At 44.4% G+C, this 20,772-nt stretch overlaps 1 protein-coding gene and 1 non-coding gene across 2 annotated transcripts in view; both read left to right on the plus strand.

Annotated features, from left to right (window-relative positions):
• vwde (von Willebrand factor D and EGF domains) overlaps positions 1 to 20,772 on the plus strand; it is a 341,224-nt gene that overhangs the window by 171,401 nt on the left and 149,051 nt on the right. The window contains exons 17-18 of the mRNA XM_070880205.1: positions 11,056 to 11,170; positions 12,521 to 12,771. Coding sequence (XP_070736306.1) covers positions 11,056 to 11,170; positions 12,521 to 12,771 — 366 coding nt within the window. The remainder of the gene's footprint in view (positions 1 to 11,055; positions 11,171 to 12,520; positions 12,772 to 20,772) is intronic.
• On the plus strand, positions 16,129 to 16,296 carry LOC139264981 (U1 spliceosomal RNA). The gene has a single exon (XR_011593458.1). It is a non-coding gene; the product is annotated as a U1 spliceosomal RNA (small nuclear RNA).

The following is a 20,772-nucleotide window of genomic DNA, read 5'->3' on the forward strand; positions in this document are numbered from 1 at the left end:
TTACAGACCTAGAGCTGAAAAGTGGGATTAGGCTGGATAGCCTCTTGTTGGCTGGCATGGACACGATGGGCCGAAATGTCCTCCTTCCATGATGTAAACTTCTATGATTATATGATTCTATGATTCTGACATTGTAAATGGTTCCCGCTCGTCAGGTACTGTCCACCTCCCTTTCAAAACTGCATCAACTTCTCTGTCCTTGCAAACTACCACCCCATCTCCAACCTTCCTTTCCAATCCAAAGTCCTTGAATATGTTGTCGCCTCCCAAATCTGTTCCCATCTTACTCATGACAAAATGCTTAAATCTTTCCAATCAGGTTTCCGCTCTTGTCAGAAATGGCAGCAATCAAAGTCACAGATCAGATCCTCTGTGACTGTGTCCATGGTGCACTATCCCTCATTGTCCTACTTGACCCCTCTATAGCCTTTGACATGGTTGACCACACCTTCCTCTCCAATGCTTCTCCTCTGTGGTCCTGCTGAGTGGTTCCAATTTAACCTAACCAGTCATAGCCAGAGAATCTCCAACAATGACTTCTCTTCCCATCCAGCACTATTAACTCTGGAGACTGCGAGGGCCTATCCTTAGCACCCTCCTCTTCCTCATCTACATAAGAACACAAGAACATTGATCCCTCAAGCCTGCTCTGCCATTTAATAAGATCATGGCTGATCTGATTTGGGCTCAGCTCCATTTCCCTGCCCATTCCTTATAACTCTTCACTCCCTTATCATCAAAAATCTGTCTATCTCCAACTTAAATTTATTCAATGGCCCAGCCTCCACAGCTCTCTGGGGCAGAGAATTCCACAGATTTACAACCCTCTGAGAAAAGAAATTCCTCTTCAACTCAGTTTTAAATGGGTGACCCCGTATTCTTAAACTATGCCCCCTAGTTCTAGATTCCCCCACGAGTGGAAACACCCTCTCTGCAATTACCATGTTGAGCCCCCTCAGTATTTTATATGTTTCAAAAAGATCACCTCTCAAACTTCTAAACTCTAATGAGTACAGGCCCAACCTGCTCAACCTTTCTTCATAAGTCAACCCCTTCATCTTAAGAATCAATGTAGTGAACATTCTTTGAACTGCCTCCAATGCAAATATATCCTTAAATAAGGAGACCAAAACTGTACGCAGTACTCTAGGTGTGGTCTCACCAATACCCTGTACAGTTGTAGCAGGACTTCCCTGCTCCCTGCTTTTATATTCCACCCCCCCCTCCCTTGCAATAAAGGACAACATTCCATTTGTCTTTCTGATTGCCTTACTTGCTGTACATACTAAATTTTTGTGTTTCATGCACAAGGACCCGAGGTCCCTCTGTACTATAGCATTTTGTAATCTCTATTTAAATAATAATTAGCTTTTTTATTGTTCCTGCCAAAGTGGATAACCTCACATTTTCCCACATTATACTCCATCTGTTAAATGTTTGCCTACTCACTTAGCCTATCTATATCCCTTTACAGATTATTTGTGTCCTCCTCACACATTGTTTTTCCTCTCATCTTTGTATCATCAGCAAACCTGACTATATTACACTCGGTCCCTTCATCCAAGTCATTAATATAGATTGTAAACAGTTCAGGCCCCAGTACTGATCCCTGTGGCACCCCATTTGTTACCATTTCCCAATCGGAAAAAAAAACATTTATCCCGACTCTCTGTTTTCTGTTAGTTAGCCAATCCTCTATCCATACTAATATATTACCCCCAACCCTGTGAGCTCTTATCTTGTGCAGTAACCTTTTATGTGGCACCTTATTGAATGCCTTCTGGAAATCCAAGTACACCACATCCATTGGTTCCCTCTTATCTACTCTGCTCGGTACATCCTCAAAGAACTCCAACAAATTTGTCAAACATGATTTCCCTTTCATAAAACCATGTTGACTCTGCTTGACTGTATTATGTTTTTCCAAATGTCCTGTTACTACTTCCTTAATAATGGTCTCATGCATTTTCCCAACGACAGATGTTAGGCTAACTGGTCTATAGTTTCCTGCTTTCTGTCTCCCACCTTTTTAAAATAGGGGCATTACATTTGCAGTTTTCCAATCTGGTGGGAACCTCTCCAGACTCCAGGGAATTTTTGTAGATTGAAACCAATGCATCCACTATCTCTGCAGCCACTACTTTTAAGACCCCCACATGATGCCCTTCAACAACACATGAGAAGACATAGGCATCGCAATTAATGGAGAGGGGCAGAAGGTGCAGGGGAGCACAGCAGTGGGCGGAAAACCCGGCAAGGCCCTGCTTGTCAGCCTGGCTGGTGGGCAGGAATGCTAACAAGAGGCAGAAGTCCGCAGCCGGGATCCCATGAGGGGGGGTTGCGGGGGGGAGAGAGCTCAGGGTCGCAATCGTTGGGGGAAAGTGAGCGTTTCAAAGATCGAGGCCATGATCGGTAGGATGGTGTGGCTGAGAGGTCGGGGTCTTAATCGGAAATGTGGGGGAGACTGAGAGGTCTGGGCCATGATCAGCAGGGGTGTGGGGGTCTTCCTGTGATCAGGGGAGAGGGTAGCCCAGCACAAGGGAGGGTCAAGCATTTGTTAGGGTCCAGAGGACCACTCCTGCCCCAAAAGAAAACCTGAAAAATAAAGTTAAAACTTAGCTTCTGGCCCAGGATCTGGCTCCCAGCAGGTTTGGTCTGATGGTGAAGCCGGCACTGACCCCGCCCCCACCCCCCCCCCCCCGCCCCCAAAGGCCTCTGGTTTATTGCAGATTGGGTTCTGATGATTTAAAACAGAACCCGGCTTCCTTCCTACGGGTGTCCTGCTCACCTACCCAAAAGAGTAGATTAATATGGGGATATGGTGGGAAGGAAGTAAGATCAGTGGGGGTAAGTGATTACAGTTATTTTAACTGTCCCCTGCCCCCTCCTCTCCCCCCCCCCAACCCCCCCTCATGGGATCCCGGCTGCGGACTTCTGCCTCTTGTTAGCATTCCTGCCCCCTCCACCCGCCTCGTTTCCGCCAGGTGGTGGCACTGAAAACCCTGGCCATGGTATCATGTTCCACTTGTAAGCTCATGACCCCTTGGTCTACCTCTCTATCAGCCTCTTGAACCTTGCACTGCCTCTGTGTTTTCAACTAATCGGAGTAGGAGGCTCCAAGAATATCCCCATCCTCAATGATGCAGTGCAAAAGACAAGGCTGACACATTTGCAACCATCTTCGGCCAGAAGTGCCGAGTGGATGATCCATATCATCCTCCTCCTGAGTTCCTCATCATCACAGAAACCAGTCTTCAGCCAATTCGATTCACTCCATGTGATATCAAGAAAAGGCTGAGCGCACTGGTACAGCAAAGGCTATGGGCCCCAACAACATCCGGCTGTTGTGCTGAAGACTTGTGCTCCAAAACTAGCCGTGCTTCTAGACAAGCTGTTCCAGTACAGCTACAAAACTGGCATCTATCCAACAATGTGGAAAACTGCCCAGGTTATATCCTGTCCACAAAAAGCAGGACAAATCGAACCTGGCCAATTACTGCCACATCAGTCTACTCTCAATCATTAGCAAAGTGATGGAAGGTTTCGTGACAGTGCTATCCAGTACCATTTACTCACCAATAACCTACTCACTGATGCTTAGTTTGGGTTCCACCAGGACCACTCAGCTCCAGACTTCATTACAGCCCTGGTCCAAACATGGACAAAAGAGCTGAATTCGAGGTGAGGTGATAGTGACTATCCTTGACATTAAGTCAGCATTTCACCAAGTGTGGCAACAAAAAGACCGAGTAAAATTGAAGGAAATGGGAATCAGGGGGAAACTCTCCACTGGCTGGAATCATATCTAGCACAAAGGAAAATGGTTCTGGTTGTTGGAGGTCAATCAACTCAGCCCCAGGAGTTCCTCAGGGCAGTGTCCCAGGCCTTCAGCTGCTTTATCAATAACCTTCCCTTCCTCATAAGATCAAAAGTCTGATGATTGCACAGTGTTCAGTTCCATTTACAACTTCTCAGATAATGAAGCAATCCATGCCCGAATGCAGCAAGACCTGGACAACATTCAAGCTTGGATTGATAAGTGGCAAGTAACATTCATACCACATGTGCCAGGCAATTACCATCTTGTGATATATTCACAGAACATAGCACACACAGCTTCCTACATGGCAGGCAGCTCTCTTGGAAGCCTCCGGAGTCTGCCTGGTTCTGTTTATTATTAACTATGCAGTTGCAGCACACAATACGTCCACATCCACAGTGTGGAGCTACAAACATTACAAGCTTACAGACATGACACATCTCCAACAAGTGAGAGTCATTGACATTAAATGGCATTACCATTGCTGAATCCCCCATCATCAACATCCTGCTGGTCATCATTGACCAGAAACTTAACTGGAACAGCCATATAAATACTGTGGCAACAAGAGCAGGTCAGAAACCGGGTATTCTGCAGCGAGTATCTCACCTCCTCACCCCTCCAAAGATTTTCCACCATCTATAAGGCACAAGTCAGGAGTGTGAGTGCAGCTCCAATAACACGCAAGGAGCTCGACACCATCCAGGACAATGCAGCCCCTTGATAAGCACCCCATCCATCACCTTAAACATTCACTCCCTCCACCATCAGTGCACTGTGGCTGCAGTGTGTACCATCTACAAGATGCACTGTAGCAACACGCCAACGCTTCTTCATCAACACCTTCAAAACCCGTGACCACTACCACCTAGAAGGACAAGGGCAGCAGGTGCATGGGAACATCATCACCTGCAAGTTCCCCTCCAACTTACCCAGCATACTGACTTGGAAGTATATTGTTGTTCCTTCATCGGAACTGGGTCAAAATCCTGGAACTCCCTCCCTAACAGCACTGTGGGAGCACCTTAAGGACTGCAGCAGTTCAAGAAAATGGCTCACCACCTCAGTCCTGTCTGAGCCACAATTTCCTCTAGTTAAATATTGGGAAAACCAAAACCACAAACTCTGTACCCTCATCTCCGATTTCATCCCCCATCCTGACCACTGTCTTAGGGTGAAGCAGACTGTTCACAACTTCGGCATCCTATTTGACCCGAGCTCAGCCTTTGTCCCCATGTCCTCTCTGTCGCAAAGATCACCTACTTCCATCACTGCCTATCTCCACACCACCTCTGCTATCTGCTGCCAAAATCCTCATCCATGCCTTTATTATCACCGGACTTGACATATTTCACAGTAAAATGATTACATTTATCCTATGAGTTGTCTTTTGTGACTTTCAATTCCTCCATTAAAGTTTTTACTTGTAGGTTTAAGCCTCTAGCCATCTCCTCGTAATCCGCGCTGGATTCACAGCCATCTGCTGACTCCTCTTCCACGTGGTGAGTCACAGCTCTTTCGCTCATTCGCTGGAGGTGGCCCTTTTTGCTGCAGCCTTTGCACACATAGTCTCTGAACTGACACTGGTGAGCCCTGTGATTACCTCCGCAACGCCAGCATGGTGTTACTCGACTTACGTTTGCACCCCTCTGCGGACTCTGAGTTAAAGGACTGGGCAGATTCACGTTCAACGGTTCTGTCTGTGAAAGGCGCCATTCTATCTACAATACTTGCCGGGTTTAAGTCCTGAGAGTGAGGTTAAGAACGCCTGGCTGATGCTGATGGCCTTCTGCAGAGTGACGGTGATTTCGACAGACAGTAGCCTTTGAAGAAGGGCCTCATGACTGATGCCAATTACGAAGATGTCCCGCAACGCATCGGCGAGGGATGCGGCGAATTTATACGGTCCTGCCAGCTACCTGAGGTCGGCAGCGTACTTCGCGATTTCCTGGCCCTCGGGGCGGCGGTGTGTATAAAATCGATGCCTGGCCATGAGGATGCTCTCCTTCAGTTTGAGTTGGTCCTGAATTAGTACTTTCAGCTCCTCGTATGACTTGGTCATTGTTTTCTCTGGTGCAAGCTTGTCCCTGACGAGACCGTAGACCGTGGGCCAACAACTGGTCAACAGAATAGCTTATCTGCCAGCGTGGCCGGATCATCGCCTACCAAGTGGTTTGCTACGAAATATTGGTTGAGCCGCTCCGTAAAGGCTTCCCATCTTCACCCTCTGAGAACTATTCTAATGCACCAATGTTAGTCACTTTTGCGTGAAAGTTCGGAATCTCGTCACCAGTTGTTAAGTCTTTAATACTGTTATGAATGACTCCATGAGTCTAGTATTATACTTGAGCTGTTGTGACCTTAGTCCTATTTATTGTAACTCCAGAGTGAGGCACAAGCATGGTGGGCAGCCTTTTATACTGGGCCCTGCACATCTATGCAGGTGACCCTCAGGTCTTCCACTGCAGTGCCCTCTGGTGGCACACCTTATGTGACTATACAGTTAGTATACATGGTCTACATACATGACATTTTCCACTTTGGAACACTTTGAATCCGAGAAAGACAAATTGGAACTTTTTCATAATGGTGAGGGCCTAGGAGCTGTGGCAGACCAAAGAGATTTGGATGCTCATGTACAAAAATCACTAAAAGCTAGAGCACAGGTACAAACAATAATGCAAAAGGCTAATGGAATATTGACCTTTATCTCAAGGGAGTTGGAATTCAAAATTGAGGAAGTGATGCTTCAGTTGTGCAGACCCTTGGTCAGACTGCCTGAATGATATCAGGGCTAAAAGGATTAAATTATGAGGACAAGTTGCATAAGCTTATTGGGGGAGAAATTTATAATCGCTGCATTTGGGGTTGGTAACATTTGAGAGGCGGGAAACTTAGCACCAGGCACTGTTGCCTCCCTTTCAAAAATTGTCTTTAGCACACCAAAAAGGAAGTGAAGCGCTAAATCAAATGTACCACTTCCTTCTTGGAGCGCTAACGGGGTGCACCCTTCAACAGTGCTGTACACTGGCCCGTGTAACGCTGCCGCATTCAAAGGATCCTTCCCTCCCTGCCAGCTCTGCAATTAAAGAATCATCTACTTGAACCACCAAGGGAGCGGGAAACCCATGCAATCAGCCCAGCACTCAAGTTGAGTGCCGGGCTGAGCGATTGTGGGCAGGACCCCGCGAAGAAAACAGAGGACACAGTGAAAACAAAAGTACTTTTTTTTTTACTTACCTCAGCCACCTTGCTTTTCATTATTTCCCTGGTAGCGGCCGGGAGTGCGAATGGGAGTTGCAAATGCACCGAATTTCTAAGCCATTATGTATTCCCTTGAGGGATGATGTAATTAATGGGCCAAAAATTCCAGTCTCTACCGGCGTGTACGATATGCGCACGCACTCATAGAGGCCCCGCAAGGGTCGGTTCTTGGCGCGCAATGCACATGCGCCGAGACGGAGTATCCGAGGCTGTCAGTCATCAGTGCCATGCTGATGATGTCATCGCGCTGGCGTGTCACAGCGCCTCTCGCCTTCAGTTAAAGGGGAGGGCCACTGCGAACTCTGCAGCTACTTTAGTGGCAAACACTGGGCCACCAGGGAGGGTTTCAGTCAGGCCAGCAGCCTGCCACCCAAGAGGGAGTGCCAGGCTGCCTGTTGGCAGCCAGGCCAAACCCACAGCCATAATTGTCGGTTCAACCTGGCAGTCAGCCGACAAAAAAGATTAACATGGCGGCTGTGGCAGTGCGCCCTCCCCTTTAAAGATGGCTGGGCCGCCATGCCACAGAGAGTCTACCGACAGCAAAAGCTGTCGGGGGCACCGATCGGCGATGGAACTGCTCCCGCGTGGCAATACTGGAAAAGTGGCAATTTCCCGAGGGAAAATTTCGTGAAGGGGTCCCCGCTGGTCAGTAAGGGGTTGGCGCATGCACGCCGCAATGGGAAAACAGGCGGAATTGTCCCGGACACCGCTCCAGAAGTAAAGGAGGGCAATTTCCAAAATGGGGGCCCCTCTGCGGAGAGTCGGCGGCCATTCTGCCGCTTTCAAGCAGCTAGTGGCCTTATCAGAAGGAGCAATTTCGGCCCCAAAGAGTATTGGAAATCTGGAATTCTCACACAAAAAGCTGTGGATGATGGGTTAGTTTAAATCTTCAAGACAGAGATCAGTAGATTTTTGTTAAGGTATATGGAGCCAAGGTAGGGTAAGGTAGCATAGTGGCTATGTTACTGGACTAGTAATCCAGAGGCCTGACCTAATAATCCAGAGATGCGAGTTCAAATCCCACCATGGCAGCTGGGGAATTTAAATTCAGTTAATTAAATAAATCTGGAATTATAAAGCTTGTATCAGAAATGGTAACTATGATACTACTGGATTGTTGGAAAAACCCAACTGGTTCACTCATGCCCTTTAGGGAAGGAAATCTGCTGTCGATTTGTGGTCTGACCTGTATGTGACTCCAGACCTACAGTAGTTGACTCTTAACTGCCCTCTGAAATGGCCTAGCAATCCATTCAGTTGTAACAAAGTCAGCACTGTGGGAGTACCTTCACCACACGGATTGCAATCATTCAAGAAGGCAGCTCACCACCACCTTCTCAAGGGCAATTAGGGATGGTCAATAAATGCCTGCCTTGCGATTGACGACTACGGTAGAAGACACTAAAAACATCCCAATAGTGGATAATCAAGGGACTATAGGTAGGGAGGAACTTAATATAATCACTATCACTAATGAAGTAGTACTCGGTAAGATAATGGGACTAATAATGGGACAAGTCCCCTGGACCTGATGGTTTACATCCTAGGATCTTAAAAGAGATAGTGGATGCATTGGTTGTAATCTACCAAAATTCCCTGGTTTCTAGGGCGGTCCCAGCAAATTGGAAAACTGCAAATGTAATGCCCCGATTTGAAAGAGGAGGCAGACAAAAAGCAGGAAACTATAGAGCAGTTAGCCTAACATCTGTCGTTGGGAAAATGCTGGAGTCCATTATTAAGGAAATAGTAGCAGGACATTTGGTAAAGCATAATTCAATCAAGCAGAGTCATGAAAGGGAAATCATGTTTGACAAATTTGCTGGAGTTTTTTGAGGATGTAACGTGCAGGGTGGATAAGGGGGAACCAGTGGATGTGGTGTATTTGGATAAAACAGTGACATGTGTGATAGAGATTTAATAGATAGTGTTCTGCTTACAGACCTGCTGTAGCTTTTGCTTTCTATTCTATAAATTTCAAAAAGTGTATTAAGCTGAGGAAGGAGGATGAGGGTAAGAGAAAAATCTTCATAATACTGTTAGTTCCATTTTCATAAACAATAAACTAGTTGAACCATGAAGCTAACCTGTGTTTTGTTGACATTTTACTAATTATTACTTTCATCCTTGTGATTGAAAAAGAAAGGAGTTAAAAAGTGAGTCTGCCTTTCTTTATTTAATGTTAATTCAATTATAACAAAATACACCAACTAAATTTTGAAGCCAGCTAAATACCTAACCTGTGTTTAGTTGAACATTATGAAAAATCCACGGCTCAGCCTTGGACAATGTGGACCATTTTCCATACCTCGGGAGCCTACTATCAGCAAGGGCAGATATCGATGATGAGGTCTAACACCACCTCCAGTGTGCCAGCGCAGCCTTTGGTCACCTGAGGAAGAGAATGTTTGAAGACCAAGATCTCAATTCTGGCACCAAGCTTATGGTCTACAGTGCTGCAGTGATATGGCTCAGAGACATGGACTATATACAGCAGACACCTCAAAGTGCTGGAGAAGTACCACCAGCACTGCCTCCGCAAGATCCTGCAAATCCACTGGGAGGATAGACGCACCAACATCAGTGTTCTTGCTCAGGCCAACATCCCCAGCATTGAATCACTGACCACACTCGACCAGCTCCGTTGGGTGGGCCACATCATCCACATGCCCGACACGAGACTCCCTAAGCAAGTGCTCTACTCGGAACTCCGACACGGCAAGCAAGCCCCAGGTGGGCAGAGGAAATGCTTCAAGGACACCCTCCTTGAAGTCTCCTTGATAAAGTGTAACATCCCCACCGGCACCTGGGAATCCCTGGCCTATGACCGCCCAAAGTGGAGGAAGAGCATCCGGGAGGGCGCTGAGCACCTTGAGTCTCATCGCTGAGAGCATACAGAAACCAAGCGCAGACAGCGGAGGGAGCATGCGGCAAACCAGACTTCCCACCCACCTTTTTCTTCAACCACTGTCTGCCCCACATATTACAGAGCCTGTAATTCCCGCATTGGATTGTACAGCCACCTGAGAACTCACTTTTAGAGTGGAAGCAAGTGTTCCTCACTTTTGAGGGACTGGCTATGACGATGACTAAAGATCAATGCTAATTGCTTATACTAGCAAGATAGAGATTTTTATTTCTAACACATGAGACAGAAGAATGAAAAGACAAAAGAGAAAGGCATAAATATAGAGAAATTAATATAGCAGTTTCTTTCCTCATTCTAATTTGATTTATTTTAAAAAAAAAACAAGTTGAATTCTTGTTTGAGGGAAACAGCTAGGAAGTGAAGGTAATAGGAGGGGAAGAGGAAAGAACTTGATTAAGACTGAAGGAGCTTATGACCGCTTGCCACCCACATTTGGAGAGAGTGAATAGGAGCAGAGGAAAAATAGATGAAGAGTGAACGGTGAGATGAGTGATAGCATACCAAGGGAGCGGACAGGCAGGATTCAGCAAGTGGTTCGAAGTGATAAGGGATAAGAAGTTAGCCACTGAAGGTCACATTTTCCCCACAACCCTCTGACCTAAAATTCAGACTGCAGTCATTGTGGCTTCAGTCTAAACACCACCCAAACGAAAGAAGAAAAAGAGGGAGTATGGGGTGTGAAGCAGAAGAAGAGGAGAGATGGAAAAACAGTTACACAAAGAAAGCAGGGACAAATAAGAGAATGGCCATATTCTCTGACTTACCACGTGCATTGCCATAGGAATTGACTACGACATATATCAAATCTGTCAGCAATTTCATTGTAGAAACAGTATTGTCTGTTGGATATGATACACAGCTTCAGGACCCAACTGTCACTCATGCGTTATTTAGATAGGCCCATTCACTATATAAAATCACACAGGCCACAGGCAATTTGTGTGTATATAAATCATCACAGCAATGTCTTCTGAAACATATGTTTGTTTGAATTTACTGCATTAGTTTGTATTTTGATTTTCCTGTATTGAACTTTTTTTTCCAGGAGAAAACATGCAATATTTATGGCCTCTGTTATGGTGCAGGGGATCCAAATCCAACTAGCCCTTGCCTTTTATGCAGACCGGACACATCCACATTTGAGTGGTCTATTAATGAAAGTAAGTTAATTCATATTCCATCATCTCTGATTGTTTGTTGAGATATAATGGCCCTGAAATTCCAGTCGGAGGCTTCTTTCGAATGAACGCCTCCGACCGGAGAATTTTAATGAAATTACTTGGTGGTCCCGGAGGTGCCTGGGATTCCAGTGGGGAGGCCTTCTCTTCAGGTGCTGCGAAGCACGCTCCCGTCCTCGAGGTTCGGACACAGAAGGTGCAGTCACGTGTGACTGTACAACCAATCAGATAAAGTATTCCACAGCATTCTCATGAATAGCAGTAATAAAAAATAAAAAACACACCTCACATAATTAAAATTAATTGAAATTAAAGTTAATAAATGTCATAGAAAAAAATATTTTTCTGATTTTTTTTTAAAGTTTCGTAATTAGGGTTAAAAATAAACTTACCTTAATGGGCAGGGATATTAAAATAAAAATTTGTTTTTAAATTTTATTTTTATATGTTTTATTATATTTTAAAACTCTTACGCCTACTTTTACCAGGTGCAAGAGTTTTCAGGACATTCGCTGGGCAAGAGATGGGTAAATACCACAATCTTGCCCATGCCAATGTCCTGGCTGTGGGGATATAGGCAATGCCTACCCAGTCCATACACACACTGTACGGACGCGGGGAAGCCGGGATTTCTGCCCCATTAAAACAGTATCTGAATTTACCCATGTTTTGCTATAGTTATCTGATGCCAGAGATTAAGTCGTACTGTAGCACTTATGTCATTCATGAATTTTACTTCTCCTTGGCTGAAGCCCAATATAAGCAGAAAATGTAGCAGATCATATGAATTTTAGTAAAATAGATAAACATAAGCTAAGAGTGTGTAATTGCCCATTATGTGTTCCCACCATCCATTAGGAACGCTGTAGCAGAAAATTCCACCTTGATTATATATATGTTAAAAATAATAAAAATCTGTTAAATGTATTAATAGGCCAGATTTTGCTGAAAAATAATGGCAAGGCTTACGGCACTGGCACCACTCAGAGAATAGTCTGTCCCAATAAATATTATTCTAATCACTAATTCTACCCCCGCCATGATTGGCCCACTCCACCCTCCTCCCGGATCGTTTTTGCCGGCCAACTCAGCCATTGGGCCACCCAATATTGCGGCCGGTGAGCTGCAATAGGATTCCTGTTCAGGACATGTAGTTCGCCGGGGGATAATGTGGCCAGGCCCTCGAAATGTACCGGCCTCCCACCAGCAAGATCAGGCAGCCGGCCTGTGCACTCCATCAGCCAGCTGAGATTTAAAATCTGCCCTTTAGCAACTGTAGAGTATTTTGTTATTTGTTTCTGTATGAAGTAAAATGTTCACTTATTTTTGCAGATAACCAACCTCCAATATTTCAAGCTTCACAAGATAAACTGCAGACTTTTACTGGTGAAAACTTTGTGTACCAGTTCTCGGCTTCTGACCCAGAAGGATCTGCTGTTGTTTTTATCATGGATACTGGGCCCCAGGATGCTAGCCTTTCTCCTGCAGGACTTCTTATATGGAAGGTTTCTTTGCAGGAATCATATACATTCACTTTTTCTGTGACAGATGACTGTAATGCTGAGACCAAAGTATCAGTAGAGGTAAGGGACATCATATGGGAGAAGTGTATTCTTCTGTAAAGCTTTGTGCAGTAATATATTTTTTGCTTGTTTATATGAGGGAGAAATTACAATTTTTTCCATCATGAAAAAGTTGCACTTTTCTAGGGGGGCACAGGGTGAATTGTCATGCTAATGAGGAATATCAGTGTTGAGGAATTGAATATTTTCCAAATTCTGTCAATCTATCAGCTCAAAGGCCAAATATAACATGGTAATAATGTTCCATAATGTAAACAAAAAAAATCAGTACAGCCCTCTTGGAAACAAAAATAAACATTAGCATTGTGCAGCATAGCCAACAGTTCCATTTTATCATGGTTTGTTTACAGAAGAAATAGGAGCAGAAGGCCATTCAGCCCTTCGAGCCTCCTTCGCCATTCAGTAAGATCCTGGCTGATCTTCTACCTCAACTCCACCTTCTCGCACTATACTATCCCCATATCCCTTGGTTCCCTTAGTATCCAAAAATCTATCAAGCTTTCTCTCGAATATACTCAACAATTTGAGATTCACAACCTGATCTCAGTCCTAAATGGGCAACCCCTTATTCTGAGACTGTGACCCCTAAAACATCCTTCCAGCATCTACCCTGTCAAGCCCCTTAAGAATTTTACGCACTTCAATGAGATCACCTCATTCTTCTAAACTCTAAGGAATTTAGGCCTTGTCTACTCAATCTCTCCTCACAGAACAATCTCCTCATCCCAGGAACCTTCATCGCACTCCATCTAAGGCAAGTATGTCCTTCCTTAGGTGAGGACACCAAGGGCTGGAAATTACCCAACCTTGTGCTGGGTTTTTCGGCATTATTTCACCGTTTTGGGCAGAAAACGGTGTGGCGGGAAATTCCCTGAAGTCTTTCGCCAGTGGTTTTGAAATACCACTGGGGAGCGGACCGCCGGCGTGCAAGACTGGAAAAAGCGCTTTTGCCCGATATTTGACTCAGCGGTAACCCATAGACAGGACCAAGAAAAACGCTGAGGAAAATTCTGTCGGTGCAGTCCTTGGAATGGCAGTAGGTATGAAACGCTGCAAAAAGGGAAGTAAAAGTTTTTATTTTTAAATTCTTTTGCAGTGATTCGCTAGAAAAGGGTCTTGTGAATGTTTTGTGATTTTTTTATTTTTTTATTTTTGGAAAAAAAAATATGTTCTCCCTTCGCCCTGGGCTCAACACATAGAATTGGCCTCAGTGAAAAGTTGCAGGAAACTTGCGGTTTGCACCATGAATCTTCGTGCAACGCCGATTTTTCCCGCCAGGCGCATTTTTTTCCCGAATGTTCGGCCTCGAAATCATAGCAAGTCATAGCGGTTTTTTTCCGACAAAAAAAACGCTATGACCCAAAAATGAATTTCTAGCCCCAAAACTGTACACAGTACTCCAGGTGTGGTCTCACCAACGCTCTATACAATTGCAGTAAGACTTCTTTACTCTTATAAACCAATCCTTTTGTAATAAAGACTAACATACCATTTGCTTTCCTAATTGATTGCTGCACCTGCATGTTAGTTTTCTGTGATATATTTACCTGGCACCATCAGCCGGTCCAGGCAGCGGGCGGTCGAGGGGGTCGTTCAACCTGACTGCCTGCCTCTCTTCCGCTCTTACATCCGGTCCAGGGTGTCCTTGGAGATGGAGCACGCGGTGTCCACCGGTACGCTCATGGCCTTCCGCGAGAGGTGGGCACCGGAGGGACTGGAGTGCATCATCACGCCCGGCAACCAAATTTTAATTTGATTTTACGTTTTTAAGTTTAATTTGTTTTAATTGCCGGTGCTTTTAGTGTCCCCCTTCCATTTTATAGGGGGCACTGGGGAAAATTGTGATTCTAGTGCCCAAAAAAAAAACTAAAAAAAGAAAAACACAAAAAAAACAAAAAAAGGGGGGGGGAAAAAAAAGGGCCTTGTAAATGTCTGGAGTGTCACCCAGGTCGGGTGGCACCGTTTAATGTTTTATGTTTTCGCAGGTAAACTCAAAAGAGTTATATTTACCTGGCACCATCAGCCGGTCCAGGCAGCGGGCGGTCGAGGGGGTCGTTCAACCTGACTGCCTGCCTCTCTTCCGCTCTTACATCCGGTCCAGGGTGTCCTTGGAGATGGAGCACGCGGTGTCCACCGGTACGCTCGCGGCCTTCCGCGAGAGGTGGGCACCGGAGGGACTGGAGTGCATCATCACGCCCGGCAACCAAATTTTAATTTGATTTTACGTTTTAAAGTTTAATTTGTTTTAATTGCCAGTGTTTTTAGTGTCCCCCTTCCCTTTTATAGGGGGCACTGGGGAAAAATTGTGATTTTAGTGCCAAAAAAAAACCCCCAAAAAAAAGAAAAAAAACAAAAAAAGGAAAAAAAGGGCCTTGTAAATGTCTGGTGTGTCACCCAGGTCGGGTGGCACGGTTTAATGTGTTTTGTTTTGCAGATAAACTCCAAAAAGAGTTATATTTACCTGACACCATCAGCCGGTCCAGGCAGCGGGCGGTAGAGGGGGTCGTTCAATCTGACTGCCTGCCTCTCTTCCGCTCTTACATCCAGTCCAGAGTGTCCTTGGAGATGGAGCACGCGGTGTCCACCGGTACGCTCGCGGCCTTCCGCGAGAGGTGGGCACCGGAGGGACTGGAGTGCATCATCACGCCCGTCAACCAAATTTTAATTTGTTTTTACGTTTTAAAGTTTAATTTGTTTTAATTGCCGGTGCTTTTAGTGTCCCCCTCCCCTTTTATAGGGGGCACTTGAAAAAATGTGATTTTAGCGCCCAAAAAAAAACCCCCCAAAAAAACACAAAAAAAAACCACAAAAAAAAAGGAAAAAAAAAAAAAGGGCCTTGTAAATGTCTGCTGTGTCATCCAGGGCAGGTGGCATGGTTTAATGTTTTTTGTTTTACAGATAAACTCAAAAAGAGTTATATTTACCTGGCACCATCAGCCGGTCCAGGCAGCGGGCGGTCGAGGGGGTCGTTCAACCTGACTGCCTGCCTCTCTTCCGCTCTTACATCCGGTCCAGGGTGTCCTTGGAGATGGAGCACGCGGTGTCCACCGGTACGCTCGCGGCCTTCCACAAGAGGTGGGCACCGGAGGGACTGGAGTGCATCATCACGCCCGGCAACCAAATTTTAATTTGATTTTACGTTTTAAAGTTTAATTTGTTTTAATTGCCGGTGCTTTTAGTGTCCCCCTCCCCTTTTATAGGGGGCACTGGAAAAAGGAAAAAAAAGTTTGATTTTAGTGCCCAAAAAAAAAACCAAAAAAAAAGAAAAAAAAAAGGGCCTTGTAAATGTCTGGTGTCATCCAGGTCGGGTGGCACGGATAAATGTTTTATGTTTTGCAGGTAGACTCTAAAAGAGTTATATTTACCTGGCAGGGGAGTAACCATGATCAAGAATTTGTGTTCTCCCAGGATGAGGCTAGCCCATTGCACTTCGGGTGTGCTGATACGTGCGATGTCCCCAAATGTGGGATACTTGACTGCAAAATTTGTGGGTACAAGGACACCCAGGTCTGTCTGAATACCAGCTTCTCTGGCTGGAGTTTGTTGGAACCACTAAGGCCAGCTATTCTGAAGGAATATCTATCCATCAATCAATCAAGATGATAATTTTGGGGATGCAATAAGTATTTTTGTCAATATTTTGACAAACTCCACTAAAATTCTTCAATATGTTCTTTGAGTAAAATAATAACCAACATAGTTTTTTTAAAGTCTGAGTCAATATCTTAGAAGGACTTTTACTATAGGACTTAAGTTCAGTCAATATTTGTATTAATGTATGTATATAAAATGTACGTTTTGGATATAAGTAATAAGTTAATTTTAAGAGTGACAGCGCAAACATTTAACAGAGAAGTTAAACAGAATGGTGTACTCAAACCATTTAAGCAGCAGAAGGAGGAGTATTGGGATTCATGTTTATATCTGAGCTCTTTCACTGATGATTCAATAGTTCAAATTTATAATTTGAACAGTGCCACTATTATGAATTAAGAGGCCGGGTAGACTGCACACCCAACAGCAGCCTGTACCTGCAGTGGGCAGGATAGTTGTGATATATTTGCTTAACTGTCCAACACTTTCATTGATCCACAGAGAAACAGGACCAATTTGGTTAAAATAAGCAGCAGAGTAACTGGCAGACAAAAAAGCAATTAAAGATTTTTTTTTCTTGTTCCGGGTGAGAATTCATCATATTTGCGCTTTTGAAAGGTGAAGTAAATTAGCATAGAATTTATTTCTCGATGACAGAAATGATCGTTTTTCAGACTGTAATGAAGAATAGCATCTGGAGTTTCTGCAGGGGTTATTTAGCTAGAGTTTGGTGCAACCCCTAAAGCCAGCCATTTATGCTGTTCCACTAATGTTTATGCCAAAGTTACAGCGGAAACTCAGAGTCTAAGTGTGTGTATGTCAGGAGTTTGATTATGCCAGTGATTGATTTATCATTCAGCATTTTCTTTTGCTAAAATAATCACTGGCTGATAACATTTAATTAACTGTAACAACTTGCATTAATATACCACCTTTAATGTAGAAGAATGTCCTAAAACATTTGGATCTTGGAAGCGACAGCATGTTCAAGGACTTTGAAGAGGAATGGCAGATTGGAGATGGGGTGATAGTATGCCAAGACAGAAGAGTTAAGTGTGGGTTTTTTGAGAAGTGGGGTAATCATGGTGGTATAGAAAGAGATGAGAACAATGCCAAGAAGAGGCACCCAACAAATCTATGCAGGCATTCTCATTTAAACTTAATTAGAAGTCTAAATAATGTCATCCAGGTGATGCAGCAAGACCTGGACAACATTCAGGCTTGGACTGATGTGGCAAGTAGCATTCACGCCAAATAAGTATCAAGTAATGACCATCTCCAATAAGCGAGAGTCTAACCACCTCCCCTTGATATTCAATGGCATTACCATCACCGAATCCCTCACAATCAACATCCTGGGGGGTTACCATTGACCAGAAACTTAACTGGACCAGCCATATAAATAATGTGGCTACAAGAACAGATGGGTATTTTGCAGCGAGTGTCTCACCTCCTGGCTCCCCAAAGCCTTTCCATCATCTACAAGGCACAAGTCAGGAGTGTGATGGAATACTCTCCACTTGCCTGGATGAGTGCAACTCCAACAACACTCAAGAAGCTCGACACCATCCAGGACAAAGCAGCCCGTTTGATTGACACCCCATCCACCACTTTAAACATTCACTCCCTCCACCAGCAGCGGACCATGGCTTCTTCGACAGCACCTTCCAAAACCGTGACCTCTACCAGCTAGGAGGACAAGGGCAGCAGATACATGGGAACACCACCACCTCCAAGTTCCCCTCCAAGTTACACACTATACTGACTTGGAAATATATAGCTGTTCCCTCATTGTTGCTTGGTCAAAATCCTGGATCTCCCTCCCGAGCAGCACTGTGGGAGTACCTTCACCATATATACTGCAGGGGTTGAAGAAGGCAGCTCACCACCACCTTCTCAATTGCAATTAGGGATGGACAATAAATGCTGGCCTGGCCAGTGACGCGCACATCCCATGAACAAATCAAAAAAAAAAGAAAACATGTCAATTGATTTTCTTATTTATATGAATGTAGTATATTTAATAATATTTAACATATAGTTCTCATCTTTACCAGATGGTACAGTGTTAAAATGGCATTTGAACTGGTATGACCATTAGCGATTTTTAAATAGAGGGTGTTACAATGTAGGGTTCTAACACAGCATTCTCAGAGACTTATCCCAAAATGTTTGCAATGATGTATTAGCCTGGCAGGACCGGAACCAATGTGTTAGGGGGAGTGTTTGATAGTGCTGTTGGGGAGGGCCACATTACAGCAAAAGTCTAAAGGGACAAAGTGTGTTGAAAAGACAAGCCTGAAGGCTCTGTGTCTCAATGCGAGGAGTATTCGGAATAAGCTGGACAAATTAACTTCGCAGGCAGCTATTAACGAATATGATATAATTGGGATTACGGAGACGTGGCCAAGGCTGACCAAGGCTGATCAGGATGACCAAGGCTGGGAACTCAACATCCAAGGGTATTCAACATTCAGGAAGGATAGACAGAAAGGAAAAGGAGGTGGGGTAGCGTTGCTGGTTAGAGAAGAAATTAACGCAATACTATAGAAGGACATTAGCTTGGATGATGTGGAATCTGGGTAGAGCTGCGGAATACCAAAGGGCAGAAAACGCTGGTGGGAGTTGTGTACAGACTACCAAACAGTAGTAGTGAGGTTGGGGACAGCATCAAATAAGAAATTAGGGATGCGTGCAATAAAGGTACAGCAGTTATCGGGGTGACTTTAATCTACGTATAGATTGGGCTAACCAAACTGGTAGCAGTACAGTGGAGGAGGATTTCCTGGAGTATATTTGGGATGGTTTTCTAGACCAATATGTCGAGGAACCAACTGGAGGGCTGGCCATCCTAGACTGCGTGATGTGTAACGAGAAAGGACTAATTAGCAATCTTGTTGTGCGAGGCCCCTTGGGGAAGAGTGACCATAATATGGTAGAATTCTTTATTAAGATGGAGAGTGACATAATTAATTCAGAGACTAGGGTCCTGAACTTAAGGAAAGGTAACTTTGATGGTATGAGACGTGAATTGGCTAGAATAGACTGGCGAATGATACTTAAAGGGTTGACGGTAGATAGGCAATGGCAAACATTTAAAGAGCACATGGATGAACTTCAACAGTTGTGCATCCCTGTCTGGAGTAAAAATAAAACAGGAAAGGTTGTTCAACCGTGGCTAACAAGGGATAGTGTTAAAACCAAGGAAGAGGCATCTAAATTGGCCAGAAAAAAGCAGCAAACCTGAGTATTGGGAGAAATTTTGAATTCAGCAGAGGAGGACAAAGAGTTTAATTAGGAGTGGGAAAATACAGTGTGAGAGGAAGCTTGCAGGGAACATATAGATATGTGAAGAGAAAAAGATTAGTGAAGATCAACGTAGGTCCCTTGCAGTCGGATTAAGGTGAATTTATAATGGGGACCAAAAAAATAGCAGACCAATTGAACAAATACTTTGGTTCTGTCTTCACGAAGGAAGCCACAAATAACCTTCTGGAAATACTAGGGGACCGAGGGTCTAGCGAGAAGGAGGAACTGAAGAAAATCCTTATTAGTCAGGAAATTGTGTTAGGGAATTTGATGGGATTGAAGGCCGACAAATCCCCAGGGCCTGATAGTCTGCATCCCAGAGTACTTAAGGAAGTGGCCCAAGAAATAGTGGATTCATTGGTGATCATTTTCCAACAGTCTATCAACTCTGAATCAGTTCCTATGGACTGGAGGGTAGCTAATGTAACTTTAAAAAAGGAGGGAGAGAGAAAACAGGGAATTATAGACTGGTTAGCCTGACATCAGTAGTGGGAAAAATGTTGGAATCAATCATTAAAGATGAAATAGCAGCGCATTTGAAAAGCAGTGACAGGATTGGTCCACTCAGCATGGATATATGAATGAGAAATGATGCATGACAAATCTTCTAGAATTTTTTGAGGATGTAACTAGTAGAGTGGACAAGGGAGAACCAGTGGATGTGGTGTATTTGGACTTTCAAAAGGCTTTTGACAATGTCCCACACAAGAGATTGGTGTGCAAAATTAAGCATATGATATTTGGGGTAATGTATTGACGTGGATAGAGAACTGTTTGGCAGACAGGAAGCAGAGAGTCGGGATAAACAGGTCCTTTTCAGAATGGCAGGCAGTAACTAGTGGGGTGCCATAGGGTTTAGTGCTGGGACCCCAGCTATTTACAATATACATCAATGATTTAGATGAAGGAATTGAGAGTAGTATCTCCAAGTTTGCAGATGACACTAAGATGCGTGGTTGTGTGAGTTGTGAGGAAGATGCTAAGAGGCTGCAGGGTGACTTGGACAGGTTAGGTGAGTGGGCAAATGCATGGCAGATGCAGTATAATGTGGATAAATGTGAGGTTATCCACTTTGGGGACAAAAACACAAAGGCAGAA

This window comes from Pristiophorus japonicus, chromosome 5 (assembly GCF_044704955.1).
Source record: "Pristiophorus japonicus isolate sPriJap1 chromosome 5, sPriJap1.hap1, whole genome shotgun sequence".
Taxonomy (NCBI): domain Eukaryota; kingdom Metazoa; phylum Chordata; class Chondrichthyes; family Pristiophoridae; genus Pristiophorus; species Pristiophorus japonicus.